Source organism: Salvelinus namaycush, chromosome 5 (assembly GCF_016432855.1).
Source record: "Salvelinus namaycush isolate Seneca chromosome 5, SaNama_1.0, whole genome shotgun sequence".
NCBI lineage: Eukaryota > Metazoa > Chordata > Actinopteri > Salmoniformes > Salmonidae > Salvelinus > Salvelinus namaycush.
This window is the reverse complement of record NC_052311.1, coordinates 6,895,745-6,908,194: the sequence shown is the minus strand read 5'-3', so window position 1 is coordinate 6,908,194 and position 12,450 is coordinate 6,895,745. Positions and strand designations below refer to the sequence as shown.

The 12,450-nt window shown below is 43.3% G+C and overlaps 2 protein-coding genes across 3 annotated transcripts in view; both read right to left on the bottom strand.

Annotated features, from left to right (window-relative positions):
* LOC120047900 (BTB/POZ domain-containing protein KCTD16-like) overlaps nt 1-12,450 on the bottom strand; it is a 908,275-nt gene that overhangs the window by 601,537 nt on the left and 294,288 nt on the right. The window lies entirely within an intron of this gene.
* Nucleotides 2,515-8,451, bottom strand: LOC120047907 (myelin proteolipid protein-like). 2 transcript variants are annotated; one of them, XM_038993499.1, is made up of 6 exons: nt 8,249-8,451; nt 7,623-7,779; nt 6,922-7,090; nt 5,664-5,737; nt 5,449-5,514; nt 2,515-3,037 (listed from the first exon to the last, which is right to left on the bottom strand). In XM_038993499.1, exons 1-6 carry the CDS (start codon nt 8,449-8,451, stop codon nt 2,861-2,863), a joined length of 846 nt encoding a protein of 281 aa, XP_038849427.1. In that variant the 3' UTR covers nt 2,515-2,860. The 2 variants fall into 2 exon arrangements, with proteins under 2 accessions (XP_038849427.1, XP_038849428.1); XM_038993500.1 differs by having other exon boundaries at nt 2,985-5,026.

Genomic DNA, 12,450 nt, shown 5'->3' with positions numbered 1-12,450 from the left:
GAAGGTATAAGTAATCTGCCTCTCAATTCAAATGAAATGACTGTCTGGTACAGCAGAGGGGTTCACTGTGAAAGAACCAGCCGTTCACTGAAACTTTAGCACTGTGTTATGTTGACTCTGATGTCGTGGTACACCTGTATCTATTGAAGATGTTGATTTGTCAATTTACTCAACCTGTGGTATTTAGGAAAACAGTATAACAAGTACATTTGGAATGTTCTAGGTTATGGTATGTAACAAAGTATTACCAGAAGAAAAAAAACTACACACGATGTATTTTACCCAATGGAAAGAGGGCTGGACGTCTATTACGAGACATCACATTCCACTGCTATGTCAACTATATTCCTGAGAATGTATTCCACCTGTCATACTCTTAACATACAGTTCTCATCTCCTCACCATCTAGTCTCGTCTCACTCCCACTAACCAATATTGATGACCTATTTTGTTTTTAAATCTATATGTTGAATAAGAAAAATGTACACAGTAATGTTTACTTTGGGCTTGCCACAGTGCACAAAGACATGGCTACACGTACATTGTAAAAGGGCATTAGTTTCATTCCTGAAATAACTGTACAATCACTGAAATCCTCAATACTACTGTACAAACTGACTAAAATAGCATTTTTAACCTCACCTCAGTGTTTGTTATCCTGCTTTGAGCTGAGAGGTGTAGAACTGTCATAGAGTTGATGTAGGAATATAACTGTATATCTGTTGATTTGCTTGTAACTCCAATATCAAACCTTAACCTCTTCATTGCCCTATGGAGGTTAAGACTGTCCCTTTACAGAGCTGCGTCCCAAATGGCACCCTATTAATACAGTATATAGTGCACAGCTCTTTATCAGAGCCCTATGGCCCCTGTTCAGAATGATGGCATTATATAGGGAATCAGCCCTGTGGCCCCTGTTCAGAATGATGGCACTATATATGGAATCAGCCCTGTGGCCCCTGGTCAGAATGATGGCACTATATATGGAATCAGCCCTGTGGCCCCTGGTCAGAATGATGGCACTATATAGGGAATCAGCCCTATGGCCCCTGGTCAGAATGATGGCACTATATATGGAATCAGCCCTGTGGCCCCTGGTCAGAATGATGGCACTATATAGGGAATCAGCCCAATGGCCCCTGGTCAGAATGATGGCACTATATAGGGAATCAGCCCTGTTGCCCCTGGTCAGAATGATGGCACTATATAGGGAATCAGCCCTGTTGCCCCTGGTCAGAATGATGGCACTATATAGGGAATCAGCCCTGTTGCCCCTGGTCAGAATGATGGCACTATATATGGAATCAGCCCTGTGGCCCCTGGTCAGAATGATGGCACTATATATGGAATCAGCCCTGTGGCCCCTGTTCAGAATGATGGCACTATATATGGAATCAGCCCTGTGGCCCCTGGTCAGAATGATGGCACTATATATGGAATCAGCCCTATGGCCCCTGGTCAGAATGATGGCACTATATAGGGAATCAGCCCTGTTGCCCCTGGTCAGAATGATGGCACTATATAGGGAATCAGCCCTGTTGCCCCTGGTCAGAATGATGGCACTATATAGGGAATCAGCCCTGTTGCCCCTGGTCAGAATGATGGCACTATATATGGAATCAGCCCTGTGGCCCCTGGTCAGAATGATGGCACTATATATGGAATCAGCCCTGTGGCCCCTGTTCAGAATGATGGCACTATATATGGAATCAGCCCTGTGGCCCCTGGTCAGAATGATGGCACTATATATGGAATCAGCCCTGTGGCCCCTGGTCAGAATGATGGCACTATATAGGGAATCAGCCCTGTTGCCCCTGGTCAGAATGATGGCACTATATAGGGAATCAGCCCTGTTGCCCCTGGTCAGAATGATGGCACTATATAGGGAATCAGCCCTGTTGCCCCTGGTCAGAATGATGGCACTATATAGGGAATCAGCCCTATGGCCCCTGGTCAGAATGATGGCACTATATAGGGAATAGGTTGCCATATGGGATGCAGAAAGACTGATGTAGGTGTGAATACTATCCAATAATGTACGACAACTAATAAAACCAAAAACATGCAACATACCAAATACAGGAACTGACTTATGTGGTTTTGGGGTTCTTTTGAGTACATGATTCTTTGGAAAGTGCATTGTTAGAATCCGATCACAGTAATTATTGCATATCTTCTTTATTTGGCCAAAAGAAAAGCAAAACACATTTGATATGGTAACCTTTCATATTCGTCCCCTCAAAGAAAAGAAGAAGAACAAAGCAGGGCCCTGATAGGGTTGTCTTTGTCCAACACATCACCACTGTGTACAACTCAAAAAGTCTAACTGGGAATTTAAGGTGGAACGCAAGTCATGTAAACCTACAAAATTAACACACTTAACTTCATCGGACTTCAGAGCCCATGTATGGGCTAGTGTCAGATAAATCTGTACATAAAATATATTCTTTATTTATTTAACATGGAATAATATCCTGACAATGGATCTGGCCTGGTTCTAAAACGGCTACTAGATCCAAAGCAGGAGAAAGTAAACTCTGCAGGAATCTCAACAGCTCTCCAAACTTAAACACCCACTGGGATAAGACAATAATACATGTGTGTGGGTTTAAAGACTAAGGATATAAAACAAATTATTCTATTCAATATTAGGGAGGAACCTTTCACGGGACAGTTTCCCAGACTCAGATTAGTAGGTTTAGTCCAGGATTAAAAAGCATGCTCAATGGAGATTCTCCACTGAAAGTGCTGTTAAATCCAGGATTAGGTTTAAATCTGGGTACGGGAAACTTCAAGTTTAGGAGGTCAGCTCTCCAACTGATCGTTCTCAGGGGTTACCATGGAGGATTGGGGGGGTCAGTCAGTCAGGAGGTAGACTATCAGATATGATGTGGGGGGCGTAAGGGGAGAGCATTGTCCCTCCTATGTCCTTCTGCAGTCTACCGTATAGCTCATAGCTTTTCCTCTTCTCTTTCTCCTGCCTCCGCTCTTCCTTTAGGTCCACCTGTCTGACTGCCAGCTGGAGGGAGCAGTGAATCTGTGGGGGAAAAGAAGCGATAAGAGAAACAGAGAACACCAGCCCCAGGAGGACATGGCCTACAGTAGCATCAAGCCAATCAACAATAGCAAGGCACAAAACCAGGCTTTTCTCACAACACATTTACTGATAGAGGTGTAACAGAGTTGCTTCAGTGAGCTACGTGTGTGATGAGCAGCCTAGTTTCCCGTGGCAGACTTTACATAAATGTTAATAAATAAATGCCACATCGAGGAGCTGGCAGGGCACACATGGTAGTAGCCTTAAGAGTAGCATGGACATCATGGGTTCGATACCCGGTCGTAACAAAAAGAGAGAGAATAACTTCTTTAAAAAAGGAGGCCATCTTTTATTACCAAACCAACATAGTTTCATAAAACACAGAAACGAATCAGCCAGCTGTCAATTCACAAAACCAACCTCTGCTGCTGGATAAAGCTTCCATCCAATTGGATAACCTATACTCACAGTATGTTACAAGATATTTTGTTAGTTAAAGAAGCCGTCTTGTTTAAAACAAAGTGTAAATTGGAATTAAGATTAGTACATTTACCTACAGTAAGTAGTAGGGTGTTATACAATAACTACTAATAAAGACCAAACTGCATCGTTTTGCCTCTATAACGGAACCTCAACCCTTGCAAACGATACCATCAATACCGCCAGAAGGGAGAGCAATAATAAAATCCCCTCAATGTAGTGCCATACAGAGTAAAGCATCTTGAGAGGTTTAAATCTTCTAAATAACATAAAAAGGTTGCTAAAAAAAAATAAGCAGCTGTAACAACTTTACCATCTTAACATTAAAAAAGAGAAATGAAGGACTTCTCTACATCTGTACCAACCAGAAGTCTATGACACAAACTCACTAAAAATGCTGTCCCTTTTCTCAGATGAGATATCCCTAAATTCAAACAAACGTTAACCCTTTTCTTTCTAAGTCCCTTCACAGGGTCCATCACCTCCAACAGATGGGGTGTCGTGCAGCAGTGGGTCCGTCACAGAAGGGTTGTATTCAGGCCATTGAGAGAAGACTTCAGCCTTTTTCCTTGTCTTTGTCATGAAGACCTTCTCCCTCTGACATTCAATATGACCCTTGCCACAGACTAAGGTCCCTATAGTAACAAAGGGGCCTTGTCACACAGACCCCCCCCCCATTCCACCCAGGGCCGGTGGACCCTAGGAACCCCCTCTGATTGGTTAGTTTTCTAAGGGGGGCGGCCTCCATTGTTGAGGCCTTTCTGCTGCCCGTGAGAAAAGGACCTGAGGTCAGAGAGAAGAACTGCAAATGCACGCTTGTCTGGCACCATGGCAACCAGATGTGAGGGATGGTACCCATAGTAACAGATTAGAATCCCATAGCCTAAACTAGGCAAGTAGTCCCTAACCATGAGAGTCAGTGTGACATTTATAACTGAAGATATGTCAAATATACATTTTGTTATGTTACCAAAATGATTAGTTAGGTTTTACATGCGATTTCTTTTTAAAAGTGAGGAAAGATAAAACATGGAGGAGTATATGCCATGTACACTAACCTCAGTATATGAAGAAGATTACGTCAATCTTTACAAACATTTGGTGACACACGACAAAAATACACATGGAGAATAACAAAAATACTAAATGTAACATGAGAAAGACAGTGACAAAGCAGTAGAAAAAAGGTAGTATACGTCTGGGTTTCTCAACAACACATCCACTAAACCACCCGTTGTGCAATGACACAGTACAGGGAAAGGCTGGTGGGTCTTGAAGGGAAAATGGACAGAATAGGATTCACTCAAGGTATCAATCATTTAAGTTCAAAGAATCAACCACCGGTGGTGTTGAAGATAGGTAGAGGGGTGTTAGAGAGTCATAGTGTCCCCTCTGGGTGTCTGTCGGATGGAGAGACAGGAGGAGAGTCTAACACCGTGTGCCTATACCCTTTCTCCCCAGGTACCGCAGCAACGCAAAGTTATAGGTGGTGGACACCATGTAGGTGAGCTAGAGAGACATGGAGAAAGAGAGAGAGAGGGAAAGAAAGGAGAGCATTGAACAGAAGGAAAGAGACAAAAAAATACAGAATTGAGCACCATTTCACACTTTTATTATGTTCATCAAGGTCCATGACAATCTCAGTGTAATTCTAAGCAGCTACAGTAGGCTACATTAACAGTGTACTGATATGGCAATGTAACTATGGGATCTTCCCAGCAGGAAAAGTACCAGCCGTTATGACATTATTACAGTGTTTCTATGATCAGAATCAGCTGAGAAGTGAAAGAACAGAGAGCTACAGTGCGACTCAGCCATGGAGGCCTGACATTCCTGAACACCTACACTGACTCTGTCACATGCGACACAACTCTATTGTAAAGTTGTAGCCAATCTGCTCCCAGTTAAGAGATTAGGGCAGGGTCACTCACCAGCGCCAAGAGTGTGATGCCAGCCCCGGCAAACGTTGCGATGTACAGGTCGTAGGTCAGACGGAACTGTAAAAGAACAAATCAGAGATGAGTCAGAGTAATCATATGTCAATTCTAGAAACACGTTGACGTTCTAGAAACACGTTGACGTTCGAGACACGCTTTGTTTCCTCGTGTCTGCCAAGTTTCATCATGAGAGAAACTGTATTACTGACCTCTCTGGTTTTGCAGACAGTGGACAGTGTCATTCCACAAGCTTTGCCTGGCATCGCATTCCATGGTAGAAGCCCTGAAAGAAATGGAAAAAAATACTTTTGATTCTCTGCTGTAAACTTTCAGCTTTTGTAGTTGGAAATGTCACTCCAAATTTCAACAGAGTAGATTTTAATGAATAGAGCACTCGGAATCCACATGAATGATTAGGTCGTGTAGAGAACTACAGTGAGGTAAGGTTTACATGTTACAATATAGATGATTAGGTTGTGTAGAGAACTACAGTGAGGTAAGGTTTACATGTTACCATATAGATGATTAGGTCATATAGAACTACAGTGAGGTAAGGTTTACATGTCACCATATAGATGATTAGGTCATATAGAGAACTACAGTGAGGTAAGGTTTACATGTCACCATATAGATGATTAGGTCGTGTAGAGAACTACAGTGAGGTAAGGTTTACATGTTACCATATAGATGATTAGGTCATAGAGAACTACAGTGAGGTAAGGTTTACATGTCACCATATAGATGATTAGGTCATATAGAGAACTACAGTGAGGTAAGGTTTACATGTTACCATATAGATGATTAGGTCGTGTAGAGAACTACAGTGAGGTAAGGTTTACATGTTACCATATAGATGATTAGATCATGTAGAGAACTACAGTGAGGTAAGGTTTACATGTTACCATATAGAGGATTAGGTCATGTAGAGAACTACAGTGAGGTAAGGTTTACATGTTACCATATAGATGATTAGGTCATGTAGAGAACTACAGTGAGGTAAGGTTTACATGTCACCATATAGATGATTAGGTCATGTAGAGAACTACAGTGAGGTAAGGTTTACATGTTACCATATAGATGATTAGGTCATATAGAGAACTACAGTGAGGTAAGGTTTACATGTCACCATATAGATGATTAGGTCGTATAGAGAACTACAGTGAGGTAAGGTTTACATGTTACCATATAGATGATTAGGTCGTATAGAGAACTACAGTGAGGTAAGGTTTACATGTTACCATATAGATGATTAGGTCATATAGAGAACTACAGTGAGGTAAGGTTTACATGTTACCATATAGATGATTAGGTCATAGATAACTACAGTGAGGTAAGGTTTACATGTTACCATATAGATGATTAGGTCATATAGAGAACTACAGTGAGGTAAGGTTTACATGTTACAATATAGATGAACATAATGGATGATATCACCTCACTATAGTTCTTTATGTTTGATGTCCTTACCGTACTGCCTGGCGTCAATACAGAGCTGGTTGATGCTAGCTGGGGTCTCAGTCAGGACGGTAATGGTGTGGCAGGTAGTGTCCATGTTGTAGAAGAAGTAGACAGGTAAGGCAGAGAAGGCAAACACCAACAGCCACACCACCACCAGCAGGTACGTTATCAATATAAACTGGAGATGAAGGGAGAGAGAGATGGATGTTTAGGTATTATGAATCATAACAGGCCAGAAATGAATCAGTTTTGTTGAGCTCTCATCTCCACCCTCAAACTAACCCTCACTCTCTTACCTCTATCCCACTAGCCTCAGCCCCCACTCTACCTCCACCCTATCCTCTCAACTATCTTCTTACCTCCGCCTCACCCTGTTACCGTCACACCTCCACCCTGTTACCGTCACACCTCCGCCTCACCCTGTTACCGTCACACCTCCGCCTCACCCTGTTACCGTCACACCTCCGCCTCACCCTGTTACCGTCACACCTCCGCCCCAACCTGTTACCGTCACACCTCCGCCCCGTTACCGTCACACCTCCGCCCCGTTACCGTCACACCTCCGCCCCGTTACCGTCACACCTCCGCCCCGTTACCGTCACACCTCCACCCCACCCCGTTACCGTCACACCTCCACCCCACCCCGTTACCGTCACACCCCACCCTGTTACCGTCACACCTCCTCTCCACCATTTCCCCCACTCTCTCACCGTGCTACTAAGACAGCGTCCACACAGGGTGCTCCTGAACTCTCCGAAGGTCTGCTTGGTGGCGCTGGTGGTGTAGAATCCCTCCGCCAGCAGTACGATGCAGTAGAGGAAGAAGAATGAAGCCAAGCCATAGATAACATACTGGAAATACTGGATACTATGTAGGAAGAGAAGAAGAGGAGGGGCAGGGGGAGAACCGAGAGGCGGCGGGGCAGGGGGAGAACCGAGAGGCGGCGGGGCAGGGGGAGAACCGAGAGGCGGCGGGGCAGGGGGGAGAACCGAGAGGCGGCGGGGCAGGGGGGAGAACCGAGAGGCGGCGGGGCAGGGGGGAGAACCGAGAGGCGGCGGGGCAGGGGGAGAAGAGGAGGAAAAAAAGTATTAGGACATCAGTACAGAGGTCAGTAGGTCTACCATTAACAGTAGGTCTACCATTTAGTTTAAAATACTTATACAGTAGACCTAGGGGACATCTAAACCAGAGGTGGCCAATCCCGGTCCTGGATCACCAAAACAATTGAGGTTTTTGTTCCAGCCCAGCTTTAAGTCTTGGCCACCCATTTTCTAATCAGTTACAGATATTCCTTGGGGGGGGGGGGGGGTAAAGCAATAGCCTTTGAGCCACTCACAGGTAGGCCAGGGTAATGTAGTCCTGTAGGTTACGGGCGAAGTATGTCTCGATGAGTCTCTCCGTCTCAGTGAGGGCCTGGTGACCACAGCCACAGAACAGAGCTATCCCTGAGAAACACAGCAGAGTGGCCACCAGCGAGCAATATGGTACTCCTCCCAGGCACTTCATACAGCAGTCATAACAACCTATAGGACAGGACATAACGACATAGGGGTTAATGTAGGGTTACATATGGGTTACCTCAAGAGAAGCATAGGGCAATCCTCCCAGGCACTTACTACAGCAGTCACAACAACCAAGACAGGCTATAACAACACCAGGGGAGTGTTAATGAACATAACGTCACTGTGACTACATGGATGGATAAACAACTGTATACTGGAAGGATCTGTCTACAGTTATTACACTATCCAGCTGTGGTCGTAAAATAGCTCATCCCTGAGTTACTCTGAGGCCTTGGACTGTTTTCTATGTACAGTAGTGTTTGGTCTGTCTGCTCGATACGTGGCATTCTTCCCCAGAGTCAAGTGCTGTGAATGGGCCCTCAGGACGTGAGGATCTGTCTGTTTGTCCCAACACTAACCCCAGCTCCAATCACACCATGGGGACAGTGAGAAAAGATGGAGGACAGCGAAAGAGAGACGAAGAAGAGAGAGGCTGCTTGTGTGACTGCAGAGACAATGTTCTTTGTCCCGGTGCAGTTTGGGAAGACAAGGGCCACCAATGTCACGCAAACAATAGCCAGAGCCACCTCCAGCACCCACACTGGGGTTTATAGGAGCAGAAGGAGGCTTGTGATAACCAGAGGGACATCCACTAGTCTGTGGTGGAAGTGGGGAAAGATCTCAGAAGACTGGCTGGAGCTGGTACCATTATAACAGTTGGCACAGATGGCAGGAAGGAGAAGCATACACATGCACTCGGCGACTCCAGGGTTGTGTGTGTGAGCGAGAGATCAGACTGTCTTCCAGGTTGCATAACAACACCAGTGTGGAAATTAGTTTTAAGCCAATTAAAAAGTTTGCCAATGAAAGAACACTGACTAACCGCCATCACATGCAGTGATAACCAACACTTGATAATCAACACTTTACTTTTATAGTCTCAATACTTATGTTCAAGCAATTTTGTTAATTTGACAAAATAGCAGTACTTCTCTGTACACATAGGAAGGAAAATAGCATAGTCACCCAGCAACAGGTGCAGGGGTTCTCGCTCTAGTTTAAACAGTTTCCACTTGTCTCTATTTACACTGTTCTGACCTCAAGTCCCTCAACAATCCTAATAAAGATACGGACCTAATAGGAACCTCAATTAACTTCTCAGTTACATCACAGCCCTGTATGCCCGAGGAAGCAAGTTTAACATTTTTAGGAACCGAAGCCCATTTTGTTCAAATTGTTGCAAAGTGACCTATAATTAATTCACTTGCTACTTTCCTCAAACAAATACTACTTAGAACACGGTATTTCGGTAAAAAATGAAGAAATTGTAAGTGAAAGCAAACGCGACAAGGCACTTCTGAAAAGTAGGCCAGTATGTGCCTCTAGAAGCATTAAATGAATCACATAGTACTGGCATCACCAGTGAGTATAGGCAATCTTACCCTTCCATGCCAGCCATTGCCTAATATTATATGTTACAATGCGAAAATCATTCAAAGAATACCAAAGAAAACGTATCGTTTGTTTGTGGTTGGTTGGCTATAAATAGCCTATTAGAGGTACCTTAACAAACTTAGATAACTTACCCATGTTGTCTCTGGTAGGATGTGCGCTCAACAGAGGCGATCTGTTCTGCTTTCCACCGCAGCTGCTCGGGTGATATTATGCACGACTTGTCCTCAGTCCCCAAAACATCAACCTCAACTCGCTCTCTCTTCAACAATGAACAGACAGACCCGTTGATGGCTGACAGTCGAATCTTAAAGAAACAAGGTCGCTTTTCAATGGACTACGGTTCAAGACGGAGGATAATGAAGGAGGTCTATGAAGGGCTATACTTGCCGTATTGTCAATTGTAACATGTAATATTTAACTGTAATATTCAAAGGAAATGTAGCAATTTGGAAAAATTTACTTCAGTTCATTGTTGGTAAGCAGCACCATGTGTATTTGCATATCATTTGGTAGCATCTCCAAGATTTCTTGTCAGAAAAGGTTCCATGTTATTTTTCTTCATTTTTCTCTTTTTCTTTCTTTCTTTCTTTCTTTCTTTCTTTCTTTCTTTCTTTCTTTCTTTCTTTCTTTCTTTCTTTCTTTCTTTCTTTCTTTCTTTCTTTCTTTCTTTCTTTCTTTCTTTCTTTCGTTTTCAAGTGTAGCCTAGTCTAATAGGCCTAGTAGTAGTGATGTAGGCCTACTGTTTCATGGGATAATAAACAAAACAATAGCCTATTATTGTGTTGTGCAATGTGAATCGACAGGCATAGGCCACAGCCTACTAGCCTTGTATGAACCACCCTGATCTCGCGAGCATACATTTTGTTTCGGCTATAAGGATATATGTAGCGAAACAGAATGTAAGCTTGAGAGATCAGGATGGTTCGTACGAGGCTAACAGTCTACAGGAATGGAGCCTATAAAAGGCTATTGACATCTTGTATAAAATGACAGTTTGGGTTCTCTTCTAGCTCCATGATTGCTGGACTGACCAGATGACGTAGTGGCTGATGGGAGTTTGGAAAGTTTCGTTTTGGAACATATGGACTGATACACTGTGACATCATCAGTCTACTTTTCGGGAAAGATTCTGTTTCCTCTTGATTTTTCTCTGACAGATATCTGTCATTAGGCTGATTGTGTGAGAACATTATGCCGTTGTGTGAGAACATTAGGCCGCTGTGTGTGAGAACATTATGCCGTTGTGTGAGAACATTAGGCCGCTGTGTGTGAGAACATTAGGCCGCTGTGTGAGAACATTAGGCCGTTGTGTGAGAACATTAGGCCGCTGTGTGTGAGAACATTAGGCCGCTGTGTGAGAACATTAGGCCGTTGTGTGAGAACATTAGGCCGTTGTGTGAGAACATTAGGCCGCTGTGTGTGAGAACATTAGGCCGTTGTGTGAGAACATTAGGCCGCTGTGTGAGAACATTAGGCCGCTGTGCATCCCTTAGTGGCTGTGTGTGAAACAGTTGGTGTCCGCTGCTTTGAAGCTGTTTGCAGCTGTTTGAAGCCGGCGTTGTGAGATAACTGGATCTGGTGGAACACAGCGATAGGAGCGCTTATTTCAAAGAGGCCTCCACATACCCCAGTGGGCAGAGCTAGGCATGTTGGACTGGGACACGGTTTAATATGGGGAAATGCCTCTTCATTTACAATGTATCCACCATGGGTCTGTGTAGCCTAGTTATGCTTATACATTTCAGACCAGTGTTTTGAGGTTCATTTCGTCTTTGACTTGATATGTAAAATATATTTGAATCGTAAACAGAGTCCCAGACAGTTTGCAACAGAACATACTAGAGGGGGGCATCGTTTACTAGGCTACATACAGTCAATTATTGGGATCATCTGGTTACCACCAGTGTTTGGAGTACATTGAGTTCGTTGACAAAACAGACCATGGTACGCCTTTTCACATGAGATTTATTTGTCAAAGGTCCGTGGTGAGTCTGTGTAAACTGTGTGATTATATTGGAGACAGGTTTATAGCAGTGGTGGAAAAAGTACCCAATTGTCATACTGTAGTAAAAGTAAAGATACCTTAATAGAAAATGACTCAAGTGAAAGTGAAAGTCACCCAATAAATGATTACTTGAGTAAAAGTCTAAAAGTATTTGGTTTTAAATATACTTAAGTATCAAGAGTAAAAGCATGAATAATTAAAATAATTTATATTAACCAAACCAGACAGCACAATTTTATATTTTTATTTTTATTTACAGATAGCCAGGGATACATTCCAACAGTCCAACATAATTTACAAGCGATGCATTTGTGTTTAGTGAGTCCGCCAGATCAGAGGCAGTAGGAATGACCAGGGAGGTTCTGTTGATAAGTGTGTGATTTGGACCATTTTCTGTCCTGCTAAGCATTCAAAATGTAGCGAGTACTTTTGGGTGTCAGGGAAAATATATGGAGTAAAAAGTACATTATTTTCTTTAGGAATGTAGTGAAGGAAAAGTAAGAGTTGTCAAAAAGATGAATAGTAAAGTAAAGTTACCCCAAACAACTACTTAAGGAGTACTTGAAAATACTTTTA